Raw genomic sequence first — 25,533 nt, forward strand, 5'->3', positions numbered from 1 at the left:
TCCATTTCCTACTCCAGGGGATTTTCCCAATCCAGGGATCAAACCAGTGTCTCTTGCTGTCTACTGCACTGGCAGGCGGATTCTTTACCGGTATGCCACCTGGGAAGCCACACTCGTCCCTCAAACCGGAAACCCAGCTCCTCCACCTGTTATTAATGTCCTAGCCACTTTGGTTGGGGCCTTTGCTGTCTGAACACACAAGTGAGGGGAAAAAACTAGAAGCTGATGGTTACAGCGAGAGTCCTTATTAGAAAACAGCTTCATTGGCTGCCTCTCCAAGTTTGCTGTATTACCCTGGGCACAAAATTTAGTTTTAACCTATAAAACGGGGGTAATAAAAACCACCTTACATTTTTCTTCTGATTTGTCATCAATCTCCCATGGTGCCAGCCATCACATTCTGCTATTCCATGCTTTAGTTGAGTGAGGAAACAGAAACAGAGGGACAGGGAAGATTGGCCAAACACCTGGTGTCCCCAGCTTCATCTCACAAAGCAGATGTTCGCAGGGGTGCTGGGCTTCCTGGGGTGGGGGGTGCCTGGCTCTTTCTTCCTACACCCACTTCCTCCAGAGCCCTTGATATTTCGTCAGCCCCACTGGCAGACTTCACAGCAGGCTCACCATCTGTGTTTATTACAAACTGTTTAATTGCTTCTTATCCCAATAACTTTACAAATATAGAACCACATGCCAGTCTGGGGATGCTCTGCAGTGAGTCACTACAAACTAGCCCAGGCATAGCTTAATGCCGCTCAGATCCACCTAGGAGCAGTCCTAGCAGTGGCCTCAGCCATGTGGGTACGAGGGCCTTGGAGGAGGGCTGCCAACTGTAACCAGGGGACCCGGTTTCAGGTCTGTGGAGGCGCTTCGACAGCACGATGCTCATTCTCTGTCCGGAGTGTCTCCATGTACTTCCGCATCTTCTCAACCATCCAGGAGGGCAGGACAAAGGATTTCAGCTCCTCTAACTTCAGGTCCAGGCATCCTCTGGAACAGACATTGAGGAGGAGAGTTGGAGCAAGGGAGGTTGTAGGTCCACGCTCATCCCAGTGGGGAGGGGAGAGCAGAGACTACTGGTTTTACCTGTAGTCATCGCTGGCAGCGAGGTCCCGGATGTCCTCCTCAATGAGAAGGTAGGCCTAGAGTAGGAGCAAAGGAGAGTCATCATTGCCTATGGTTCACTTCAGTCAACTGGATTAGCACTTTATTAAATGTCTGCTTAAAGTAAGGGCTGGAAGGGAGGGGCCGGTAGTCACAGTTTATAATTTAGCTATGGAGAGAGTAGAGAGAGACTGTCTGTCTGGGGAACAGTTCCTTGAAGCATTCTTTTACTCAAGATGAAACTTTCTGGGTGGGAGAGTGGGCAATGGTGACTAATTTATCTATAGCTGCCATCTCTTGTAAAAAGGGACCCTGATGTGTTTTAAAATGAAAGGGCCAATAAAAAGGAACACACCTGAGTCAGTGCTAATGAGGTGAATGAGCCTAGAGCCTATTATACAGAGTGAAGTAAGATGGAAAGAGATAAATAAACATTGTATATTAACCCATATATATGGAATCTAGAAAGATGGTGCTAATGATGCTATTTGCTGGGCAGTAATGGAGGTGCATACATAGAGAATAGACTTACTGACATGGAGGGGGCGGGGTAAGAAGGAGACGGTGGGACAAATGGAGAGAGTAGCATGGAAACATATACACTAACATATGTAAAACAGATAGCCAGTGGGAATTTGCTGTATGACTCACAGAACTCAAACTGGGGCTCTGTGCCAACCTAGTGGGATAGGATGGGGTAGGAGGTGGGAGGGAGGCTCAAGAGGGAGGGGACATATATACCTATGGGGGTGATCCATGTTGATGTATGGCAGAAACCAACACAATATTCTAATTATCCTTTAATCAAAAATAAATTAAAAAAAAAAATGAAAGGGCCAGAGAGCCAGCAAAATATACATGGAAACAGGAAATCAGAAGGAAGCCATGTGTGAACCCTGAACTAAGATAAGCTGGTTTTGAACTCTGAGGCAAAAGGGCAAACAGATAAACTGCACTGCTGTTGAGGAGCTGGGCTGTGTGGTCCGGGGCCTGCAGAATTGCTTTGGCACAACGCCACGATCTGCCTCGGGAGAGCCCTCTTGTGAATTTACCGTGTGGGCGATGATGTTCATCACATGAGAGTCTTCTGTGGAAGGGATTTCTTTCCAGTCTTAGGGTCAGAAATAACTGTGTGTCCCCTGAGTCATTTGACTGTCTTCACCTCAGGGGCAAAGGAATTGAATTTGTGAAAACCTATAGACATGCCCTGGTCTCCTAGTCTGATAACTTAAAATTCCCCTGCCTTTTTTTCTTAAAAAACAAACAAACAAACAAAACAATTCTTTTTTATAACTAATCTTGCTCCTGCCTTAATTTTCGATCCTGCTTTTCCTTTTTTCCTCTCTGTTTCTTATTTATGTTATGTGTTCACAGTAAGCTTCCTAAAATCTTTTTTGAAAGAGAGTATAGCGTAAATGTAGTGGGAAATAAAAGGTAGCCAGGCAGGGGATGGTGCAGTGGCTTGCAAGGCTGCTGAATTCTAACAGGAGCGGTCCCAGCAGTGGACTGAGTGCACCTTCAGGTGAGAGACAGTGCATGTGACGGACACAACCCTCCAAGACAGTTTCAGAATACATGTGAGGATGATTTTCCTAAGGATGTTGCTTGATTTGAGCTGAGAACTCTTCAAGTAGAAGTGACTCTGGAAAGGGCTGCCAGGGGTGGCAGACAAGTTTCACTGCATGTGCTGTTTTTTCTGACAAGGGGTGCTGCCTGGGGCAGTGTTGAGAAGAGATTCCGTAGCTGCGTCTGGTGGCAGAGTTGTGATGGAGGGGTGAAATCTATCGACAGGCAGTGCATGATGGCAAAGAGTGTTAAGTGTGTCTTGTACTTGCTATTCTTACGTACAGCTAATATGAACTACATATGAGGGTGCCATGGGGACGGGGAGGGGGTGGTGTGTGGGAGACCCAGGCACAGGAGAGGAGAGGCAGGGGTTACAGATGGGTCTTCAGTGTGAAGGAATGGGCCCTCTCTCCTCCTGCAAGTCTCCTTTCTCATTTGTTGGGCATAGAGTCTCTCAGGTTTGGAGGCAAGCTGTCACTAACAGCCCTGGTCCCTGGGCTGGGTGGGTCCCTGGCAGTGGCGCGTGTGAACAGTGCTTACCATCTTTCCCCCTGTTGCCCGCATATGATGTTGCTCGGCCAGCCAGTGCTTGTCCTGGGGGTCAGCTGCATACTGTGAGGGATGAAGCCACACGGGGAGACATTAGCCTGGTGTGATGGGTATTTTTCATTTGGTTCAGAACATACTCTTAGCCTTTGAGGCCTTCTTGTAAGGCCGGACCCCAGGGGCCATGATGGGCCGCCCCTCCTCTCCCTCCCTCCGGCGGGGGAAGTCCCTAATGGAAGGAGCCTCCCAGATCCCGGGGACCAATGACAGAACACTTCACCAGCTAAAGCCACCCCACCCCAGCCATGTAGAAGGACCTGTCAGCCCGCGATGCCTCGGCCTGGCGACCTATCCGAACCCCCGTCCATCTAGCCTGACCAGCCCTCGCAACGATCGTATAAAAACCACCTCCAACACGGTCCAGGCAGACTTCCTCAACCTGCCTCGCTCGGGTCTGGGAACCCCGCCCGGGAACGCTTCGCCATTAAAAAGCCTGTTAGACACTCTTTTGGTGTCCTGGTCTTTTACCTAACACTGCTTACCAACAAGACCTCTGGTGGCTACAGAGGGCTCACTGACCTCTTCAGAGCGAACAGGGCTGAGTCCAGGAGGCCAGGGAAAGGGGCCCAATTCCCAGAGATTTAATACACTTCTAATTCCTTTCCCTTAAAAAAAATTTTCTTTCTTTCTTTTTTTTTTGGCCAAGACTCGAGGCTTGTGGGATCTCAGTTCCCCAACCAGGGACTGAACCTGAGGCATGGCAGTGAAAGAATGGAGTCCTAACCACTAGACCACCAAGGAATTCCCCCCCTTTGCTTTCTTTTACTTTTTTATCTTTTATTATAACATCAAGGGGCTGCCCTGGTAACTCAGTTGGTAAAGAATCTGCCTGCAATGCAGGAGACTCAGGTTCAATCCTTGGGTGGGGAAGGTCCCCTGGAGAAGGACATGGCAAACTTGCTCCCATCTTCTTGCCTGGGAAATCCCATGGATAGAGGAGCCTGGCAAGCTACAGTGGACATGATTTAACAACTAAACCACCACCATAACATCAAAGATGAGCCCTGCCAAGGGCTCCGAGTCGAACACTCGAGTTGTTTCTCTCTACGGAAATCTTTAGTAAAAGGCGAAAGATATATTCGATTTCAAGAGAAACCAGAGTATCCTCCCTTTCCTTCCTTAAAACATAGGACCTCTGGCAACTGGTCAGACTGGTGACTATGTTTGAGAGCTGTATTCCTCTGTGAAGAAGTGATTGGAGGTGGCTTACAACATATGTGGCTATTAAGGTGACCAAATTTTCTAAAACAAAAGTCAGGACAATTCATGCCCTGGAAGCAGAAGAGCATCTTGGGTAAGAACTTAATTGTGGGGTTCAGAGCTCAGCCCATAGGGAGCACGTGTGGCGGGGAAAGTTGGAGATGAGCATATGTGCAGGTGGCCAATTTGGCTTGGTGGGCTTTTAGGGGGTGTCAGGTTAAAAAAAAACAAGAAAGAAAAGAAAAAAAAACCTGGTTCATAAATCTTGGTTTCTTCTACTTATTAGGTGGTGTAAATCGAGGCAATGATTTCTTTGAGACTCAGTTTCTTCATTTGTAAAACAGAGGGTATTAACACTTATAGGACTGTTGTTAAAATTGAAGGAGTCAGCACATCCCTGGTGGTTCAGTGGATTAGAATCTGCCTGCCAATGCAGAGGACACTGGTTCAGTCCTGGTCAGTGAAGATCCTACATGCCGGGGAGAAACTAAACCTGTGTGCCCCAACTACTGCGCGCACATCCAGCAGCTACTGAAGGCCGAGCACCTGGAGGCGGCGCTCCACCTCAAAGGAAGCCCGCACACCACAACTAGAGAGTAGACCCTGCTTGCTGCAACTAGAGAAGGCTGGACACAGATCCAATGTAGCCAAAAATAAATAAATAAAATTTAAAAAAAAAAAAAGAAGGGCTTCCCTGCTGGCTCTGTGGTGAAGAGTCCGCCAGTCAGTGCAAGGGATGCAGGTTCCATCCCTGATCTGGGGAGACCTCACATGCCGAGCAGCGACTGAGCTGGCGTGCCACAGCTACTGAACTTGTGCTCTAAAGCCTGGGAGCCACAAGTAGTGAGCCCAGGAGCTGCTACTACTGAAGACCGTGTGTCCTAGAGCCTGAGCTCTGCAACAAGAGAAGCCCAGGGAGTGAGAAGCTGGTACATCCCAACTAGAGGGCAGACCCTGCTCTCCGAAAACAGAGAAAAGCCTGTGCAGTAACACAGACCCAGCACAGTCAAAAATAAATCTTAAAAAAAAAAAGTAAAATGAGGGGGACTTAATAACATGGGCAAATCTCTTAAGGTCTTATTCCCTAGATTTACAGTGGTCAGCACACTTTTTCTATAAATACTTTACGCTTTGCTGGTCACATAATCTTTATTTTTATTTTTTTAAATTACCCTTTAAAAATGTCATCACTCTGTGCTGGACAAAAACAACGCTACAGGTTGGATTTGGCTCCAGGGTATACAGCTTGCTCTACGTTAGACTGTAAGCTCTGTGAGGGCAAGGAGCTGTGTGTATCTGTTTTGCCCACTGCTGTATCTCTGCAGTCTGAGACTGCTCAGTACTCAATAGATATTTGAATGAATGAATGAATTTTGCGGTGAAAAAAAACTTAGAGCAATATATACAGCGTAAGACCAGTAACATAAACAATACATCATTAAAGGACAAGGACACACACACACGCACGGGACTGACAGATGCTACCACGTTGCTGGGGTAACCTCTGGGGGAGAAGAGTCAGAGACAAGGGTGAAGCGGGATTTGGTGCCTTGTTCCCTATTAGCTTTAGTGTATTGTTTGAATCTTTTTACAAGAATGGGTTTATATATTATTTCTATAATTTAAAAAAGTTAAAAACAAAAAGGAAATTTGCAAAATGCCTTTAGACGGACAGAAGAATGAGCAAAAGGTATAACGGGCAGTTTACAGAAGAAACACAAAAACTCTAAATGGATGAAAAGATGCTTATCATCACTAGTAAAGAATTAAAAGTAAAAAACCAAAAATCTTTCCCCTCCACTTATTATTCTGAAAAGACTAAAGTAAGAGAGAGTATCTACTGGCCATGAGTTTATTACCAACGATGGGTCTAAGAACTGGGAAACTATGCTGGTAATGGGGACAATTTACTGAGCCCTTGCTGGGGTGGCATTGTCTGGGGGCTTTATTGTGCTTTATCTCTTTCTCTCTCTCTTTTTTAATAGAGAAAGTCCATTTTTTTGGTTTTTTTTTTGAAGTATAGCTGATTCATGATATTGTATTAATTTCAGGTGTACAACACAATGAGTCAATGTTTTTATAGACTATACTCCTTTTAAAGTTATTACTACTGACTTCCCTAGTGGTCCAATGGTTAAGTATCTGCCTTCCAATGCAGGGGATGTGGATTTGATCCCTGGTCAGGGAACTAAGCCCGTGAGTCACAACTAAGACCCAATGCAGCCAAATAAATATTAAAAGGAAAAGTTACTACAAAAAAGGCTGTTTCACTGCATTCTCTCTTAATTCTGCCAACCATAAAAGGCCACGTGCTAGTAAGTAAGGGAATCAGGACTGAGATGATACTCTTAACCACTGCACAAAAGGACCTGGAAGTAGGTCTAAGAGCATATCCATTTGGCAATGATGCCAGCGAGGGTCTTGGACAAGGTGGATCTAACAGAACAGTCAGGCAGAGAAAAGAGTGGGGGTGGCGGGGGAAGGCCATCAATGGGAACAGCAAGAGTGGAGACACTAAGGGAGGCAAACGAAGTAGCGGCACGCAGGCCGAAACACAGGCTGAAAATCCCAAAACATAAGACTGGTAAGATAGAAGTAGGTCTGCCCTTTAAAGAACTTGAACTTGTACCAAATGTAGCGGCCAGAGCCCCTGATTCTGAGACCCCAAGGAGCTGTTCTGACAAGGGGCACCGAGTCTTGCACATAGGTGCAAAAACCATTAACCTGAACACGTGCATGTTACCTTTCTTCTAATATATTTGGATGCTTCTGTGACTGATAAAATACAAACTTATCTAAGAGCATGAATTCATGCCCTCCCCGCTCCATTATTTTCTCAAATAGTGGAGACCAAAGCATAGCTCAGACGAGGAGTCCCCTCTTTGGAAAACGTTAGAACGGCTGCTCCGTTGCAATCTCTCTATTTCGCAGACAACTGAATACAGCAGTGGTCAAGAGCTCAGGATTTGCAGAAGACAGAATCCTGACTCACATCCAAGAGGTAACGTAAGCGTAGCACTTAAAACCATGTTAGACACACAGCAAATGGGCGAGGACAGGAGCTATGTTATGAGGCACAGAGGTGCTGAGTCAATTACAAAAGGTAAAGGTTAAGGGCAGAGGGGCCACTAGAACCCTGCTGCCCTGGCTCCTGGGTCAGGGCCTACTCCAGGTTCCTCTGGGCCATGGAGAGTTCGCAGTGCCGCCTACTCCACGGCCAGGGTTGGCCCGACCCCTGGCACTCACGTACCTTAAAGAGGTGTGGGTGCTTGATGTAGATCCTCCCTCGGGTGCCCCCCATTCCCAGGGCCCTGCAAGGCAACAGGCGAGTGGTGAGGATCCCAGCAGGCGTGGTGCTCAGGGGGACCCCTCAGGGCCCCTCCCTCAGCACCAACTCCGTATAGACTTACTTGTTGGCTCGAGATCCCAACACAAAGGTGGTAGATTCGTTCAGCCGAGCTGGGTCCCACTGTGCAAAAGACAGAGAGGCTGGTGAGGTGGAGGTTTATCTGGTGGGCAGGACAGAAACTCTCCCCCACCCTCTCCTACCATCATCCTTGGCCATTACTGAACAAACAGCTGATTTAAGAAACTGAATACTTTTAAAATATTGGACACTGTGCTATATATACTGTGGCGGGGGGAATGGGGGGCCGGGGGGTAAGGGGATGAATCAGGGACAGTCTCTGTTCTCCACAGGGTCACAGATGCACGTGCGGATAATGATACCACTATAAGGTGGGCGGTGACACAGATGAGTACAAGGCCTGATGGGAGTTGAGGGGAGGGTAACAGAAGGGCTTCCTTGAAGGGTGACTCCCAAGGTGGTGCTGACAGACAGCAGAGCTGGACAGTGAGAGGGGGGGCAGGAGGCGCAGCGCAAGCAGGCAGGTGACGGCTGGGGAGCTCGCGGAGAAACCACAGCAGCTCTGTGCTGCTGAAAGAGCGAGCATTCAGAGAGTGGCAATGGCTGGGGCTGGAGGGAAGCAGAGCGGGGCTGGGGGTGCTCGTTCACTATGTAGACAGCTTTTTATTTGTTTATCTTGGAGGTAATGGAGTCACTGAAGGCCTCTAGGCAGGGAGAGCTGGATTTGCGCTCACGATAGCCTGCTCTTCTGAAACTCGGCTAACGGGTGTGAAGTGGCTCGACTATAGGAGGGGTGGGCAGTTTAGAGGTAGTTGTACAGAGCAGTTTGGAAAATGAGGGGCAATTCCCTGGTGGTCCAGTGGTTAGGACTCTGCACTTCCACTGCAGGGGGATGGGTTTGATCCTTGGTTGGGGAACTTAAGGTCCTGCATGCCAGTTTGGCCAAAAAAAGAGGAAGATGAGGGCCGCAGTAGTAGGATGAAGGAAGAAGGAGGAATAGGAACCTCTTTAGGGAATGTATTTGGGAGGCAGAATCAGCCGGGACTGGATGTAGGGAGGGGAAGGAAAGGAAGAGGCAAAGATGACTCAAGAAGAGAAGGTTGGGGAGAAAAAAAAAAAAAAGAGAGAAGGTTGAAGTGGTTCTGGGAGAAAGATTCTGATTTCAACTCTGGATATGCTGAGTTTGAAATTCTATGGAGATTCCAGGCCAAGAGCTCCAGCAGACAGTAGGATATACAGGTTTTAAACTAGAGGGAAAGGTGGGGTATAAACCAAGAGGTAGTCCCCAAGATCTAATAAGCATGGATGCTTTAGGTCATCCAGAGAGAAACCTGAGGTGGATAAGTGGGCAATGGAGAGAATTCTGGGGAATGCCCGCTTATACAGGAGGAAGGACTCACTGGAGAGAGAGAAGGGGTGTTTGGAGAGGAAGACAGAGCTCTAGGAGGCTGCGGGATCACCCGCTCCAAGGGAGCAGAGGTGAAGAAGGCAGGCCTGGGCACTGGTGGAGGCAGCGGGCCAGTACAATAACGGGGGGACCATTTCCACTGCACATAGCCTTAATTTGGATGGTGGAGCTTTCTCCTATCATGTATGACTGGACAGTGGGCTTGCATGTATGATTTTAGTTGAAGAAAAGATTCTATTCTTATACCAGTCATAATGGCCATCATCAAAAAATCCATAAACAACAAATGCTAGAGAGGGTGTGGAGAGAAAGGAACCTTCTTGAATTGTTGGTGGCAATATAAAAAGCTATAGCCACTATGGAGAACAGTATGGAAGCTCCTTTAAAAACAGAGCTAGCATATGACCCTACAATCCCACTTCTAGGCATATATCCAGAGAAAAACATGGCCCCAAAAGATACATGCACCTCAGTGTTCATTGCAGCACTGTTTACAACGGTCAAGACATGGAGAAAACCTAAGCCTCCGTCAGCAGAGGAGTGGATAAAGAAGACGTGGTACACACACAATGCAACATTATTCAGCCATTAAAAAGAATGAAATAAGGTCATTTGCAGCAACATGGACGCAAGTAGAGAATGTCACACTGAGAGAAGTCAGAGAGAAGGAGAAATATCATATGACATCACGTATATGTGGAATCTAAAAAGAAATGATACAAATGAACTTACTTACAAAACAGAAAGAGACTCCCAGACTTAGAAAATGAACTCATGGTTGCTGGCGGAGGGGTGGAGGGTGGGGCAGGAAGGGAAGGGAAGGGACAGTTAGGGACTTTGGGAATGGCATGCATACTCTGTTATATTTAAATGGATAACAAACACCTGTATAGCATGTGGAACTCTGCTCAATGTTATGTGGCAGCCTGGATGGGAGGGGGGTTTGGGGGAGAATGGATACATGTACGTGTATGGCTGAGTTCCTTCACTGTTCAATTGAAACTATCACAACACTGTTAACTGGCATATCCCCAAACAAAATGTTTTTGGTGTTAAAAAAAAAAAAAAAGCCTGCAAACAACTGTTCTGGAGGCAACAGAAGCTAACAGTTTTAAGAACCCAGACTGGCATCCCTGGACCTTGGGTTTGACACAGCTCTGCCACTTACTCGGTATGTGACTTTGGGCAACTCTGTAGTCCTTAGTATCTTCAAGCGTATCAAATGTGTAGGATAACAGATAAAATAATTTCTGCCATGAGGTAGGAAAGGAAGCTCATGAACCACAGAAAGGTAACAGAATCTCTCTCAACAGGTTGTGATAAAGATTAAACGAGGCAAACCATACCAAGGATGTAGGGCGGTGCCTGTGACATAGTAAGTGCGGGACAAGTCTTGGCGACACCGAGCTTTTACAGGGAGAAGGGTGCGGCAGACATCAAGCCCTCTCTTTGTTTTGCCCCTAATTTCAATCCTTACTTGGGATCCTCCTGGAAGCCAGAGTTGGGAGGTAGGAGGGCAGGTAAAATGGCTCTGGCGCACACATCCTTCACCCAACCCCAGGCCCTTTCCCTCAAGGGGGTGCCCAGAGCTTGGACTGGGGTCTCCCTGGGACAGCGGTCACTGCCATGCTCACAGCATCATACCTTAGGGCCTTCCCGGCGAATTGGTTCACAGGATTTTGGTTTCCACCTGCTTGGAGGCAAAGAGGAAAGGTGAATTCTCCGATAGGGCCTAGGACTGCAAGAAAGTTTGCTGCTACTGGTGGGAGATCCTCATAGACTCTCACTCCAGCCCCAGGGAGACTGCTACCTGGTGTCCGTTAGAGGGGGTGCAAAGGGAAAAAGAACGGGTCCTAGTCCACTCAAGGACTCAATCTGACACCATCTAGCCATGTGGGCAAGTCTGGGAACCTCTCTGGGCTGCAGTTTCTCATCTGTCAGAAGAGATAACAGTAGCAATTCCCAGTCTTGTGTAAGTGAGGAATGAACTTGCTTCAGGCAGGAGACAAGTCTAAGGTATAAGGATTACACTAATCCATCTCCTAAGCTGGTGGTTTCAAACTATCTCCATCTCTCTTAACCAGATCAGTGTGGCTCCTCCTCACCCTACCCCCAAACCTCGGCCATGCCATGCAGCTTGCAGGATCTCAGTTCCCTGACCAGGGAGGCTTTATCTTTTTTACATATCGGTATCACGATTCCACATAAAGCTGTTTGAAAAAGATTCTGTTCCTTCAACAGTCTTTGAAAATGACCATCCTGGAGGCAATGTGGTATAGTTTTGCCTTTTATTAACCGTCTGACTTTGGGCAAGTAATTGTGAGTCTGTTTCCTTATTTGCAGAATTAATTATACCCTCGTCAGAGGGTGGTTGGAAAGATTAAAAGGAAAAGTATATATTAGGTGTTCAGACCAGTGATGGCACATTACAAGCATTCGTGTGTGTGTGCTAAGTCACTTTAGTCGTGCCTGACTCTGTGTGCCAGGCTCCTCTGTCCGTGGAATTCTCCAGGCAAGAGTACTGGAGGGTGTTGCAACGCCCTCCTCCAGGGGATCTTCTCGACCCAGGGATCAAACCCACGTCTCCTGCACCCCCTGCACTGTAGGTGGATTCTTTACCGCTGAGCCACTGGGGAAGCCCCACAAGCATTTGGTACATACTAATAAAACACAATTCCGGTGTTTAAAGAAAAACTTTGGTGTTTAATGAAGCTGGGCTGAACTGTTCTGGGGTAAAAGCAAGATACGACACCCTCCTCGCTGCCTTCTTCCCTCAGCCCTCAGACTAGAGAACTCTCCTCCCTGGGTTCTTGCATAGATGAGTCTGAGTCTGCCAGGCTGCCAGGCAGAGAACTCTGGCCTCCTCTCCTCCAGGCCTACCCCCTGCCCACTACCCCCCACAGCTCTGCTGGCCTCTACTCACACCATGCCCGCGGCGGCCCGGTCGTTTGACAGGATGTGTCCCGGAGGCCGTCCCTTCCGCTGCCAAAGAGAACAGCCATCAGAGGCCTGGCCCTGTGGGAGCCCCAGCCCACGGGCAGGACCAGGGTCGCCTGAAGGAGGTGGCTTCCCTGCGAGGCCAGATGGCGCTCGGGGGTGAGCGGGGAGGGCGGCTGCGCTTAGGACTCCTGCCTCCCACGCTAGAAAGGCCCCAAGGGGCGCTGAGGAAGCCCACCCTCTTCTGGAGCTGCAGGGCCTTTACCCAGCCAGAAAATGAGGAGACGGTTCACCTTTTTGGGAATGGGGCTTCCTCGGAGAGCACACTCCTCTTCTGCCTGCCGGCCACGCTGGGGGTGGGGAAGGGAAGGGAGTCAGACGGAGGCCGCTGCTCGGGAGCTGCAGGTCCCCAGGCCTAGACCACACCCTCTGGCACCCCCCTGAGCCAGGACTCAGCAGCCCTCCTGGCACGATGCTATTCAGACCTGGTCCCACAAACAGGGGGTCTGTGTAGCCTCCGCGGGGTAAAAGAGCTCTCCAGCCTCCCAGTCTGATTGGTCCTCCCTGCAAAACACCATCACACAGGGACTCTGACCTTTATCCCTGGAAGCTCATGTGTCAATCTGGGTATTACTTTTTCTCCATCTGAAAATAGTAGTTTAGCCTGAAGGGAAAAGACAAAAAAAGTGTTATCAGTCACTCTTGGTGGGTAAACCTATCTACCTCCATTAGACACAACTTCAAACTCTGTTAAAACTTTTTCACGGTCAGTACAAAGGGACCCTGAAATAGTCATACAAATAAACACCTTTTTTGAAATCGCTGAATAATGAAGGATTACTGAAAAATTACAAAAATGTAAATAAGCAAAATTTAAAAAAAAATCTGAAACCTCAGTTCCCCAGAATACTATTAACATTTCATGTAAGATTCTTCCTCACTTTTCCCATGTAAACATATGCTAAATACTTTTTTTCTAAGTAAATGCACTGATATTAAACATGTTCCTCAGTAAGCTGCTGTTTTTTTTTTTTTTTTCAAATAAATATTGAGTGCTTAGTATGTAAGTGCTAGAGACACAGCGATTAATAGCACAAGCAAGGGCTTTCCTCTTGTGAGGCTCATTCTGTGGGTGATCTGGATGGCAAGCAAATAAACAAACACATATAAAAGGGTATTTGGGACCATGATCAGACACAATCTGATTCACCTTTAAAAACCTGGGGCTGAGGTCCAGACGGCTTCACAGCTGAATTCTACCAAAAATTTGGAGAAGAGCTAACACCTATCCTACTCAAACTCTTCCAGAAAATTGCAGAGGGAGATAAACTTCCAAACTCATTCTATGAGGCCACCATCAACCTAATACCAAAACCTGACAAAGATGCCACACAAAAAGAAAACTACAGGCCAATATCACTGATGAACATAGATGCTAAAATCCTTAACAAAATTCTAGCAATCAGAATCCAACAACACATTAAAAAGATCATACACCATGACCAAGTGGGCTTTATCCCAGGGATGCAAGGATTCTTCAATATCCACAAATCAATCAATGTAATACACCACATTAACAAATTGAAACATAAAAGCCATATGATTATCTCAATAGATGCAGAGAAAGCCTCTGACAAAATTCAACATCCATTTATGATAAAAACTCTCCAGAAAGCAGGAATAGAAAGAACATACCTCAACATAATAAAAGCTATATATGACAAACCCACAGCAAACATTATCCTCAATGGTGAAATATTGAAAGCATTTCCCCTAAAGTCAGGAACAAGACAAGGGTGTCCACTTTCACCACTACTATTCAACATAGTTTTGGAAGTTCTGGCCACAGCAATCAGAGCAGAAAAAGAAATAAAAGGAATCCAAATTGGAAAAGAAGAAGTAAAACTCTCACTGTTTGCAGATGACATGATCCTCTACATAGAAAACCCTAAAGACTCCACCAAAAAATTACTAGAGCTAATCAATGAATATAGTAAAGTTGCAGGATATAAAATCAACACACAGAAATCCCTTGCATTCCTATACACTAATAATGAGAAAATAGAGAGAAATTAAGGAAACAATTCCATTCACCATTGCAATGAAAAGAATAAAATACTTAGGAATATATCTACCTAAAGAAACTAAAGACCTATATATAGGAAACTATAAAACACTGGTGAAAGAAATCAAAGAGGATACTAATAGATGGAGAAATATACCATGTTCAAGGATCAGAAGAATCAATATAGTGAAAATGAGTATACTACCCAAAGCTATCTATAGATTCAATGCAATCCCTATCAAGCTACCAACAGTATTTTTCACAGAGCTAGAACAAATAATTTCACAATTTGTATGGAAATACAAAAAACTTGGAATAGCCAAAGCAACCTTGAGAAAGAAGAATGGAACTGGAGGAATCAACTTGCCTGACTTCAGGCTCTACTACAAAGCCACAGTCATCAAGACAGTATGGTACTGGCACAAAGACAGAAATATAGATCAATGGAACAAAATAGAAAGCCCAGAGATAAACCCACGCACCTATGGACATCTTATCTTTGACAAAGGAGGCAAGAATAAACAATGGATTAAAGACAATTTCTTTAACAAGTGGTGCTGGGAAAACTGGTCAACCACTTGTAAAAGAATGAAACTAGAACACTTTCTAACACCACACACAAAAATAAACTCAAAATGGATTAAAGATCTAAACATAAGACCAGAAACTATAAAACTCCTAGAGGAGAACATAGGCAAAACACTCTCCAACATAAATCACAGCAGGATACTCTATGATACACCTCCCAGAATACTGGAAATAAAAGCAAAAATAAACAAATGGGACCTAATTAAAATTAAAAGCTTCTGCACAACAAAGGAAACTATAAGCAAGGTGAAAAGACAGCCTTCAGAATGGGAGAAAATAATAGCAAATGAAGCAACTGACAAACAACTAATCTCAAAAATATACAAGCAACTCCTGCAGCTCAATTCCAGAAAGATAAACGACCTAATAAAAAAAATGGGCCAAAGAACTAAACAGACATTTCTCCAAAGAAGACATACAGATGGCTAACAAACACATGAAAAGATGCTCAACATCACTCCTTATCAGAGAAATGCAAATCAAAACCACAGTGAGGTACCATTTCACACTAGTTAGAATGGCTGCGATCCAAAAGTCTACAAGCAATAAATGCTGGGGAGGGTTTGGAGAAAAGGGAACCCTCTTACACTATTGGTGGTAATGCAAACTAGTACAGCCACTATGGAGAACAGTGTGGAGATTCCTTAAAAATCTGGAAATAGAACTGCCTTATGACCCAGCAATCCCACTGCTGGGCATACACACCGAGGAAACAAGAATTGAAAGAGACACATGTACCCCAATGTTCATCACAGCACTGTTTATAATAGCCAGGACATGGAAACAACCTAGATGTCCATCAGCAGATGAATGGATAAGAAAGCTGTGGTACATATACACAATGGAGTATTACTCAGCCATTAAAAAGAATACATTTGAATCAGTTCTAATGAGGTGGATGAAACTGGAGCCGATTATACAGAGTGAAGTAAGCCAGAAAGAAAAACACCAATACATTATACTAAGGCATATATATGGAATTTACAAAGATGGTAACGATAACCCTGTATGCAAGACAGCAAAAGAGACACCGATGTATAGAACAGTCTTTTGGACTCTGTGGGAGAGGGAGAGGGTCAGATGATTTGGAAGAATGGCACTGAAACATGTATAATATCATATATGAAATGAATCGCCAGTCCAGGTTTGATGCAGGATACAGGATGCCTGGGGCTGGTGCACTGGGATGACCCAGAGGGATGGTAATGGGGAGGGAGGTGGGAAGGGGGTTCAGGATGGGGAACACATGTACACCTGTGGCAGATTCATGTTGATGTATGGCAAAACCAATACAATATTGTAAAGTAATTAGCCTCCAATTAAAATAAATAAATTAAAATTAAAAAAAAAAACAAAACAAAAAACCCTGGGGCTGGCTGCTCTGAGGATAGAGTGGAGGAAGGCAAATGGGAAAGCAGCTCAGGGCTGAGCTGTATGTTTAGAATCATCAACAGCTACACTGGCTTCAAAGCCACAGGACTAGATAAAGTCACGTGGAAGGACAGGGAGCCAGAGATGAGATGGGATTTGTGAACTAAACAAAACAAAGAGCGTTGCTCAGCTCTACGAGGGTTAAGTTGTAACCCACTGCAAGTAGCCTGCACTTCAAGAGGAATTCAAGATGAAAAAGAGTCACTCTGTGCTTTGGAAAAACAGGTCCTCAGACAGATGAGATGTGTATCTCAGGGGGAATCTCAACAACCTCAGATTCAAGGCCCTGGTCTTGTTCTTTTCCGAGGCTGTGCCTGAGCAGCTTGCCAGCCAACCTCCCAGAAGACATTATTCTCTCAACTCATGATAGTGAGGGACAGGGGAAGCCTGGCGGGCTGCAGTCCGCGGGGTCACCAAGAGTCGGACACGACTTAGTGCCTGAACAACAACAACGAGATAAAAGGACTGAACTCCAGTCTGCTCTTGTGGCTATCGTCATGAAGCAAATTCCATCTCTGACAGCTAATGGTTTCACATTCAAGCACAGAATCTGGGTGATGTTGACAATTCCTATTAATAACAGCAGCTGACACATGCAAACAGGTTCACGACTATCTTGAGCACACAGCCATTTCTAGACCTGACGTCATGCCTCCTGACCATACCTTGGGAGGCAAGGAGGCAGAAAGGGTGGTAGTTCTTGTGACACCAAAAGGGGCTGTGACTACGTGAAGGGTCAAGTCACCACGCACTAAGAGGCGAGCCAGATCTTAGCTCTTCTACCTCCTGTTTGTGCTGAGCCACAATTTCTTCATCTGTAAACTAGGAATTGAAAGGTGCCTTCTGTACAGGTTTCTTCTGAGATGGAAACGACGCATGCAGGTGAAAGTGTCTACCATAGTACTTGGCATCTAGTAGCTACCTCCCTTCCCTCTGTCTTCAAAGCTCCAAGCCCTGTCTAAGTAAGTAGCTCACTGGGTCTCCTTCCAAACACCACTGATGATGAGATCGTATGTCTTTGCCGAGCCCGGAGGGCTAACCCCTGTGCCTACACTTCTCTTCCCCTTTGATCTCACCTGCTCCAGGCAGCTCCGACAGGCCTCCTGGATCAGCTGCTCAGCATCCACTTCTTCCCCGACGTTGTCTCGTACATTCAGTGCTGCCTTCTGGAAGAACTAGGGAGAAGTACAATAGAAGAAAGAGCCAGAAGTCCTGCTGATTTGCATCAACGTGAAGGGAACTGTACATAAAATCTACCCTTATAAAGAAGGGAAGGGGCTTCCCAGGTGGCTCAGTGGTAAAGAATCTGCCTGCCAATGCAGGAGACACACAAGACACAGGTTCGGGGAAGATCCTCTGGAGGAGGAAATGGCAACCCACTCAAGTATTCTTGCCTGGAAAATTCCATGGACAGAGGAGCCTGGTGTCCATGGAGCTGCAAGGAGTCAGACATAACTGAGCGACTAAGCACACACGTATGCATAAAGAAGGGAAAGGCAATCATGACCATGCCGTGAGATCAGCCAGGCTTAGATTCAGGTCCCTGGCTCTACTTCCCCTCTTCATCCTGTCTTACAGAGGAGAACCATCACGGAGGTACTCAAAGCAGGGTCTTCACAGTAGTAACGTGTAGACAGTACAAAATCAAAGCATAATCTAAATTTCCAAGTACAACTGAAGTAAATTATGGACTATCTATAGCATGAAGCAGTAGACAAGTATCAAAAATCACAGTAAGCAAGGTACAGGAGAATATATTTTTGACACAAAAAGGTATTCATGATATACAGTCAAGTGAAGAAAGGAAGTTATTAAACAGTTTGGGACAGCGTGAGACTAAAATAGCAAAAAGCAAACATAAGACAAAAGAACTGTGAGAATACACTATATTAAAGTGGTGATGTCGTGATTGTTTTCTCTCTTTTTTGTGTGTAACTATAAATCTTCTCAATTTCTACAATGTACATGTTTTACTTCCAAAGAAGAAGAAGAAAAAAGAAAGGCCAGTGCCTGAGATGAACAGGTGAGGGAGGCCAAAAAGACGCAGTGGGCAGAAAAGCCTACTTGAACCCTGACTTCACCCAATCTGAGAGGAACATCTGTAGACTGCGCGGGGTAAGACTTGGCCAGGCCCCCGGATATCAGCAGCCCCAGCTGGCTGGGGAAAGGAAAGGCAGAAGGTTCCTCCACAGGTACGAGGGAGAGCTTGAGCCTGAAAACATCAAGGGATGAGGTGATGCGAGGTCCAAACCGAGACACTGGGAATACATCAAAAAGAGATCCATGTCTCTAGAAGAAAAGATAGGTTCTCTTCAGTAAATAGAAAAATTCTGAAATCTAAAACCCATGAACCCCTTGAGGCAGACAACCATGCAGAAGTACAATCACTTACATATATGCCTTTGTTGTTTACACCAAACCAAGGGGAAGAGAGTGAAAGCACTGGATTAGAGAGCTCAAGAGTTTAGGAGGAAAATTCTGCAGGCAAAATTAAGTGAAATGATCAGATGAGTTTGACTTCAAAACAAAAACTAAAAACTGGAGATTACTACTGGTGTTCAATGTTGACTAATGACTAAGTGAATGCTAAATGAAATAACATGGATACTTTACAACCACCCTGTGAGGTGGGCAGTACAAGGAATATGTAGGCTAAGTGTAAGCCACCTCTGGATATGAGAATAAATAAGGAATTCTCAAGCACTATTGGTAGAAATGCAAAATGGCACAAAATTTCTGGAAAGAAATTTTCTTGAGGGAAAAATGTTTCCTCCTTTACCCACCAATTTCATCTTTACAACTTTATCCTTCAGAAATATTCTCACAGGTGAACAAAGATATACATTCAAAGTGTTCAATATAGAACTGTTTGTAATAGGGAAAAATGTAAATAATCCAAGTGTTCTACGGATTAGCTAACTAAACTGCAGTACATTCACACACTAGACCACTCTGCAACTATTACAAAACAATCAGTGTGAGCTATTACGTACTGACCTAGAAACATGACCAAAATATACTGTTAAATGAAAAAAACAAATTGCAGAACGGTGTAAAACGATCCTATGTATTTTGTAAACATGCATGCGCGTGCGCACACACACATACACACAAATAAATATAGGAGACTACATGATCATTATTAACAGCCTGGTATTCTGTGAGGTGAGTTTTAGTGACTTTTGGTTTTTACTTTTATTCAATTGATACTAATACCTATTACCTAGTCTATAATTAACCTTTTAAAAACAATTAATTTATTTTTTATTGAAGGATAATTGCTTTACAAAATTTTGCTGTTTTCTGTCAAACCACAACATGAATCAGCCATAGGTATATATATATCCCCTCTCCATCCCACCCCTCTAGGTTGATACAGAGCCCCTGTTTGAGTTTCCTGAGCCATACAGCAAATTCCTGTTGGCTACCTATTTTACATACGGTAATGTAAGTTTCCGTGTTACTCTTTCCTTGCATCTCACCCTCTCCTCCCCTCTCCTCATGTCCATATGTTTATTTCCTATGTCTATTTCTCCAATGTTGCCCTGTAAATAAATTTTTCAGTACCATTTTTCTAGATTCTGTATATATGCGTTAGAATACAGTATTTATCTTTCTCTTTCTGACTCACTTCACTCTGTGTAATAGGTTCTAGGTTTACAATTAACCTTCTGCTGTATTTGCTATCACATAGCCATCTACCCATCCCATTTATCCATCTATCACTCCATTTTCTAAGCTATGTTATTAGATTTTTTAAATTAGTAGTATTAGCATTTAGAAGTAACAAGAATAAATGGATAAAATTAAACATTTCTTGGATAAGATCAGCCATTTCTAGAAGTTATTATTCTAAACATTCTTAAGAAAATGGGTAGCTGAGATTTGGGAACACTATTAAACAAAGTGATCTGATGAGGCTGATCAAGAGCTTGCACTTAATACGAAGCTGTGATGTAATCAAGTCACTTGTACCTTGTCCTAAAAACAAGCGTGGCAAGGAGGTATCTTTGCAGACAACGTGAAGCCACAAATTGTGTTTATTCAGCATTTGTCCAGGAGAGAAAGTTCCTGAATCATGGTATCCACTATCAGGACAAGCAACAAGGAAAGTGCTTTGGAGATAGACAATCCTGGTCTAGCCTTTTCCTAGTGGCTTAACCCCTTTATTTCTGCATATGTAAAGGTGCAGAGGTATGAGAATACTTGGGGCATCCTGGGAAGTGCAGAAGTCAGGGGCAGGAATAACTAGGTATCCAGCAAGGGGTGGCTGTGGTCTGATCTTAGGGGGCCATATATGCCATGTAAAGGAATTTGGATTTCACCCAGAAAAAAATGTAAAGTCATGGAGGGATTTTAAAGGATTTACATTTTAGAAATCACTGGATTTATGGAGGGTGGGCTGAAAGAGAGAAAGAACAGAGGCAGTTAAGGATTATAGTGGGAGAAATAATGAAGGCCTGAACCAAGGCAGAGGCAAAGAAGAAAGGCAGGCTGGTAAGAGTGTGGGGTGGAATGTACAGGACCCCAGGACTGAATATGGAAGATGGAGGAGGGTAGAGCCCACTGGACTATGGTTTTTAAGTGAATGATGATCTCATTTAAACTTGTCCATAACTGAGCTCCTGCTTCCTCTGCTTGTTTCCATCTTCTTCATACCAAGTCAGTGGTGATTCTACCTTTACAGTTGCCTCTGGCAAATAACTTGGGAGTTATTTCCTTCTCTTTTTCTTTTACTCAGCACTTCTGAATTACCGGCAAATCCTGTTTGCTACCTTGGAGACATACAGAATCTGACTCTTTCCTGGCACCCTTACTGCTAATACCCAAGCCACTATCATCTCAAGCCTCCTAACTGCTCCTCCTGAAGTCCACTCTATGACTGTCAGAGAGACTCTTTAAAAATGATCAGATCATGAACTCTGCTCAAAACTCTCCAAGAGCCTCTATTTTACTTATAATGAAACCCAAAGTTCTGTCAACTGGGGAAAAAAAAAAAAAAAAAGCACAACCTAAAAGTTGAGAGTTATGTTTTATTTGGTGAGGACAAAACTGAGGACTTAAGTCCGGGACACAGCATCTAAGACAGCTTTGGGAGACGGCTCCAAGAAGGCAAGGTGGGGAGCCAGGATATCGACACAGAAGTTTTTGCAACAAAGAGTAGGTAGTCGGAACATCAAAAGATTACTGTTAAATAAAGAAAACCAGGTATCTCCAGTTAAGGAATTTAGTGCTTTCCTATGTATGGAAAGATGCAGGAGTCTGGGCTCACTGAAACCATTTTTTTGGTGTGTGCCTCAGCTTCCTGGGGCCAGAATCCTGTGCCTTCTCAGTCCCGAGTCCCCTCGGGGTGCACTGTCAGGGGTGATTGCAGCAGTTGACCGCTAGATGGTGGGCGTCCTGTTTCTGTCCTGAGTTCCCTCGGGGCTCTAGGCCGGGTAGCTGTAGAGAGATGGCTTGATGGCTGCAGCAGCCTTTGTTTTCTGATGTGGCAGGTAATACTTCTCATTCACAGTTCTCACCCCGGCTTCAAAGTTCTGCCTGAGCCGAGTTTGTTACCTGTCTGGTCACCTCTCCTACTTCTTTCCTGATTTGGTTGGCTCCCACCACACTGGCCACTCTGGTGCTCTGAACGTGCCAAGCATGCTTCTGGCTCTGGGCCTCTGCCGTTGTTCCCTCTGCCTGGATTGCTTTCCCTCCAGGTATATGCATGACTTGTTCCTTCCTCATTCTTTTGGGTCTCTGCTCAAATGTCTTGTCTAGACACAACCTATGAAAGAGTACCTCTGTTCCCTATAGGTCACTGTTTTCTCCTTCTCTCTGGCATTCCCTGACAAAGGACACATTTATTTAAAGAGGGCAAGGACGCTGCCCATTTTGTTCCCTGTTACATCCTTAAGTGCCTAGAACAGTGCCTGCATTATGGTAAGGGCTTAGTACATACTTCTCAAATGAAAGAATAAATATATGAGAAGATTTAGGAAGAAAAACAAGAGTTCAGTCCTTAATATGCTGGGACTGAAGCATCTGTGGGAAATTCAGGTAGAGCCGTGTAGAAGATTATTAATAGATATTGAAATAAATTTTAAACAGTAACAATGGTTATCTATTAAACAAGTAATAAAAACACTTGCATTCCAAGCACAGGCTGAGCACATTACACTTAAGTCATTTCATCCTCACAACAGCTTGGCAAAACTAATGGAGCTGACCCTATGGGGCCTTGGAGGACAGGGAGCAGACTCCTCTCCCATATCCTCTGCTTTAAAGCTCCTCAATAACAGCATCTGATGCACATTCCTGAGTTGTCTAATAGATGTTAAAGTCACCATGAAGTGGAAGAAATGAACTACGTGATGAAAATGAGCAGAGCCTAAGGGTTAATAATGTTACTCCCTGTGATACTACACGGCCACCTCACCATCAACCAATCAGAGAATGGTGCACAAGCTGATCGCATACCCTGCGACGCCCCTCCCTCACGCTGTCTTTAAAAATGCTTTGCTGAAACTCACTGGAGAGTCTGGGGGTTTCAAGCACTAGTCTAGTCCCTGGAGGGCTTCCCTGGTGGCTCAGTGGTAAGGAACCCACCTGCCAATGCAGGAGATGAGGGTCTGAAGATTCGATGGAGAAGGAAATAGCAACCCACTCCAGTGGTCTTGCTTGGGAAATTCCATGGACAGAGGTGCCTGGTGGGCTACAGTCCATGGGGTTGCAGAGTCGGACATGACTTAGTGACTAAATAACAATAACAGAAACAAACCAGTCCCCAGCCTCCTTGCTTGGTGCTGCCCAGCAGTAAATGTTGCACTTTCCTTCACCACTACCTGGTGTCAGTAGATTGGTTTTACTGCGTGTGGGTGAGCAGAACCAAACTTGCTTGGGCTTCCCAGGTGGCGCTAGAGGTAAAGAACCCACTTGCCAATGCAGGAGACTTAAGAGATGCAGGTTTGATCCCTGGGTCGGGAAGATCCCCTGGAGAAGGACGTGGCAACCCACTCCAGTATTCTTGCCTGGAGAATCCCATGGACAGAGGAGCCTGGCGGGCTACAGTCCATAGGGTCACAAAGAGTTGGACATGACTGAAGCGACTTAGCACACACATGGGTGAGGAGACCCAAACTTGCTTTGGTAACAATAAGAGGTATTCAATTACCCCCAAAGAGAAAAAACATTCTTGGAGTGGGGATTCCAAATTGGAAAACTTTAGGCATGTGTAGGTACTAGAAAGAGCTAGGGAGACTGTGATGCAGGGAAGGATCACCCATGAGTCTTAACTCCTATTAATTTTTTTTGTTTGTTTCTGCATCCTTCTCACCTTCATGTACTTGTTGAAGACTGTCTGGATCTCCTCGTTGATGCTGGGCTGCAGGACAGCTCGGAGGAGGTCCATGGAGATGGCAGGATCTGTGAAACTGCAGAGGGAGGGAGGGGAAGAAGCCACAGTCAGGAGGCATGTTCCAAACATTTCTTTTCCCAATCTGCCCAGCCAGTTACTGACATAAGATCCTTCAACAACAATAACAGATGGCTTTGGGACTTGGCTGGCAGTCCAGTGGTTAAAACTCTATGCTTCCACTAAAGGAAGCACAGGTTTGATCCCTGGTCAGGGAACTAAGATCCCGCATGCCATGTAGTTCGGCTAGAAAAAGAAAAAAACAAACCACCCCCGAATAAACAATCAGATGACTTTTACTGAAAACTAGCTATGTGTCCAAGTTCTGTGCAAACCACATAGACGTGGCACTTCATTTCATACTCATAACTCTATGAAATGGGCATTATTTTTAAAGTGTTTTAGCAGAATAATACTTAATACACTGTAAGTTTTAGTGAACAGCCATTTAATTACTACTCAGGTCAAGACTTCCCAGGTAGTGCTAGATGTAAAGAATGCGCCTGAGACGCAGGAGATGAGGGTTCGATCCCTGGGTCTGAAGATTCCCCTGGAGGAGGGCACGGCTCCCCACGCCAGTATTCTCGGCTGGAGAATCCCATAGTGGGCTACAGTCCATAGGGTTGCAAAGACCTGGACACTGTTGAAGCGAATTAGCATACACACATACAGGTCAAGAAACATATACAACCAGCATCCCAAAGACCCATCTTGTGCTCCCTCCCTTCCCTGAGATGGAGACTATCAGGCCCATGTTTCTCAAACCCTCCATGCTATTCTGCCTCTTTGGCAGCTTTAAACACAAGAGCCTTTGAATGTTAGGGACCTTGGGCACTGTCTAATCAACACACCTCCCCCTCGTTTTGAGTTCAGGGGGAAATGACTTGCTCAAGGTCACACAGAGAGTTACAGTATCTGAATCTCCTCTTTCTACTGGCTGATGAACTCTTTCTTAGCCCTGTGCAGTGGGGACCGCAAAACTGCCTTCCATGCCAGGGCCTTGGAGAGACATCCCGTCCAGGGCTAGCCTTACCTTGTGGTCATCTGTGAGCGGCGGCCCCTCCGCTGCACTTGCCGGTGCTTGATCATTATGTTCCAAGGGTTCTGTGGGGACCAAGGGAGCCCATGTCACCGAGGTCCGTGACACTGGCGTGGAGGTGGAGCGTGGGCATTAAGTTACACCTCAGACATTCCTGCTTCTCGGGTGCTTTCACCGTCTCTGCCACCTTGGGGTAGGGCGGTGCGGGGGAAGGCCCGGCCGGGGAAGAGGAACCGAGGCAAAGTTTCCTGCCTCCAAAGTCCCAACCCTACTTTTCAGAAAAGCGGGGAGGAAGGGGACCAGTGTTTACCGAGGGTCTACTCTGCCAGATGATGCGCTGGGCGCTTTACCCGCATTTATTATCCCTCCCCCCGACAACTTTACGAGGCAGGGGCTAAGCATCTCCATCTTCCCGAAGATAAAACTGGGGCTGAGGGGCTTGACAGGGCTGGCCCACGTCACCTAGCTAGGAGGGCGGCACCAGAATTTGAAGCCAGGTCGTCGGACTGTGACAATGCCAACCCCCTCGGTAGATCAGCCGCCGCGTTCTCTCCCCCGCGGGCCAGGGTCCCGGGAGCCCGAGGCCCTGCCCGGCCCGAGCCCAGGCCCGGCCGGGGCCTCCCCGGGGGCGCCCTCACCGTGAGAACCAGCTGCCCCGCTGCGCCCGCGTCTCCCAGCTCGGGGCCACCCCGCTCTGCCCCGCCGGGTCCCCGCGGCTGCTCAACGTCGCCAGTGGCCCCCATGGCGTCACGGGCCCCCACAACTTCAGCCCGACTCTGCCACCGGCCGGAAAGTGGCCCCGTGACGTCATTGGAGCGCGCCGCCCTCA

The 25,533-nt window shown here is 45.9% G+C and overlaps 1 protein-coding gene and 1 pseudogene across 2 annotated transcripts; both read right to left on the reverse strand.

Moving 5' to 3' along the window:
- Positions 1 to 617: 617 nt before the first annotated feature.
- DNTTIP1 (deoxynucleotidyltransferase terminal interacting protein 1) lies at positions 618 to 25,526 on the reverse strand. 2 transcript variants are annotated; one of them, XM_040248902.1, is made up of 13 exons: positions 25,343 to 25,526; positions 24,699 to 24,769; positions 23,588 to 23,684; positions 17,346 to 17,444; positions 12,781 to 12,849; positions 12,479 to 12,535; positions 12,172 to 12,230; positions 10,893 to 10,938; positions 7,884 to 7,942; positions 7,724 to 7,784; positions 3,208 to 3,279; positions 1,084 to 1,139; positions 618 to 987 (listed from the first exon to the last, which is right to left on the reverse strand). In XM_040248902.1, the coding sequence occupies exons 1-13, from the start codon at positions 25,445 to 25,447 to the stop codon at positions 849 to 851; spliced, it is 990 nt and encodes a 329-aa protein (XP_040104836.1). In that variant the 5' UTR covers positions 25,448 to 25,526; the 3' UTR covers positions 618 to 848. The 2 variants fall into 2 exon arrangements, with proteins under 2 accessions (XP_040104836.1, XP_040104835.1); XM_040248901.1 differs by having other exon boundaries at positions 10,893 to 10,941; positions 25,343 to 25,501.
- Positions 4,273 to 4,377, reverse strand: LOC120869621 (annotated as a pseudogene).
- Positions 25,527 to 25,533: the final 7 nt, after the last annotated feature.

Source organism: Oryx dammah, unplaced genomic scaffold, assembly GCF_014754425.2.
Source record: "Oryx dammah isolate SB20612 unplaced genomic scaffold, SCBI_Odam_1.1 HiC_scaffold_10, whole genome shotgun sequence".
Classification (NCBI taxonomy): Eukaryota; Metazoa; Chordata; class Mammalia; order Artiodactyla; family Bovidae; genus Oryx; species Oryx dammah.

What these genes read in the sequence shown, in the direction of transcription:
- DNTTIP1 (XM_040248901.1), bottom strand. Translation starts at nt 25,447, where the DNA reads ATGGGGGCCACTGGCGACGTTGAGCAGCCGCGGGGACCCGGCGGGGCA. An exon ending in TCTTCAACAAGTACATGAAG is followed by an intron (nt 17,445 to 23,587) that starts GTGAGAAGGATG and finishes ACTTCTCCCTAG; the next exon opens with TTCTTCCAGAAGGCAGCACT. An exon ending in GCTGCCAGCGATGACTACAG is followed by an intron (nt 988 to 1,083) that starts GTAAAACCAGTA and finishes TGTCTGTTCCAG; the next exon opens with AGGATGCCTGGACCTGAAGT.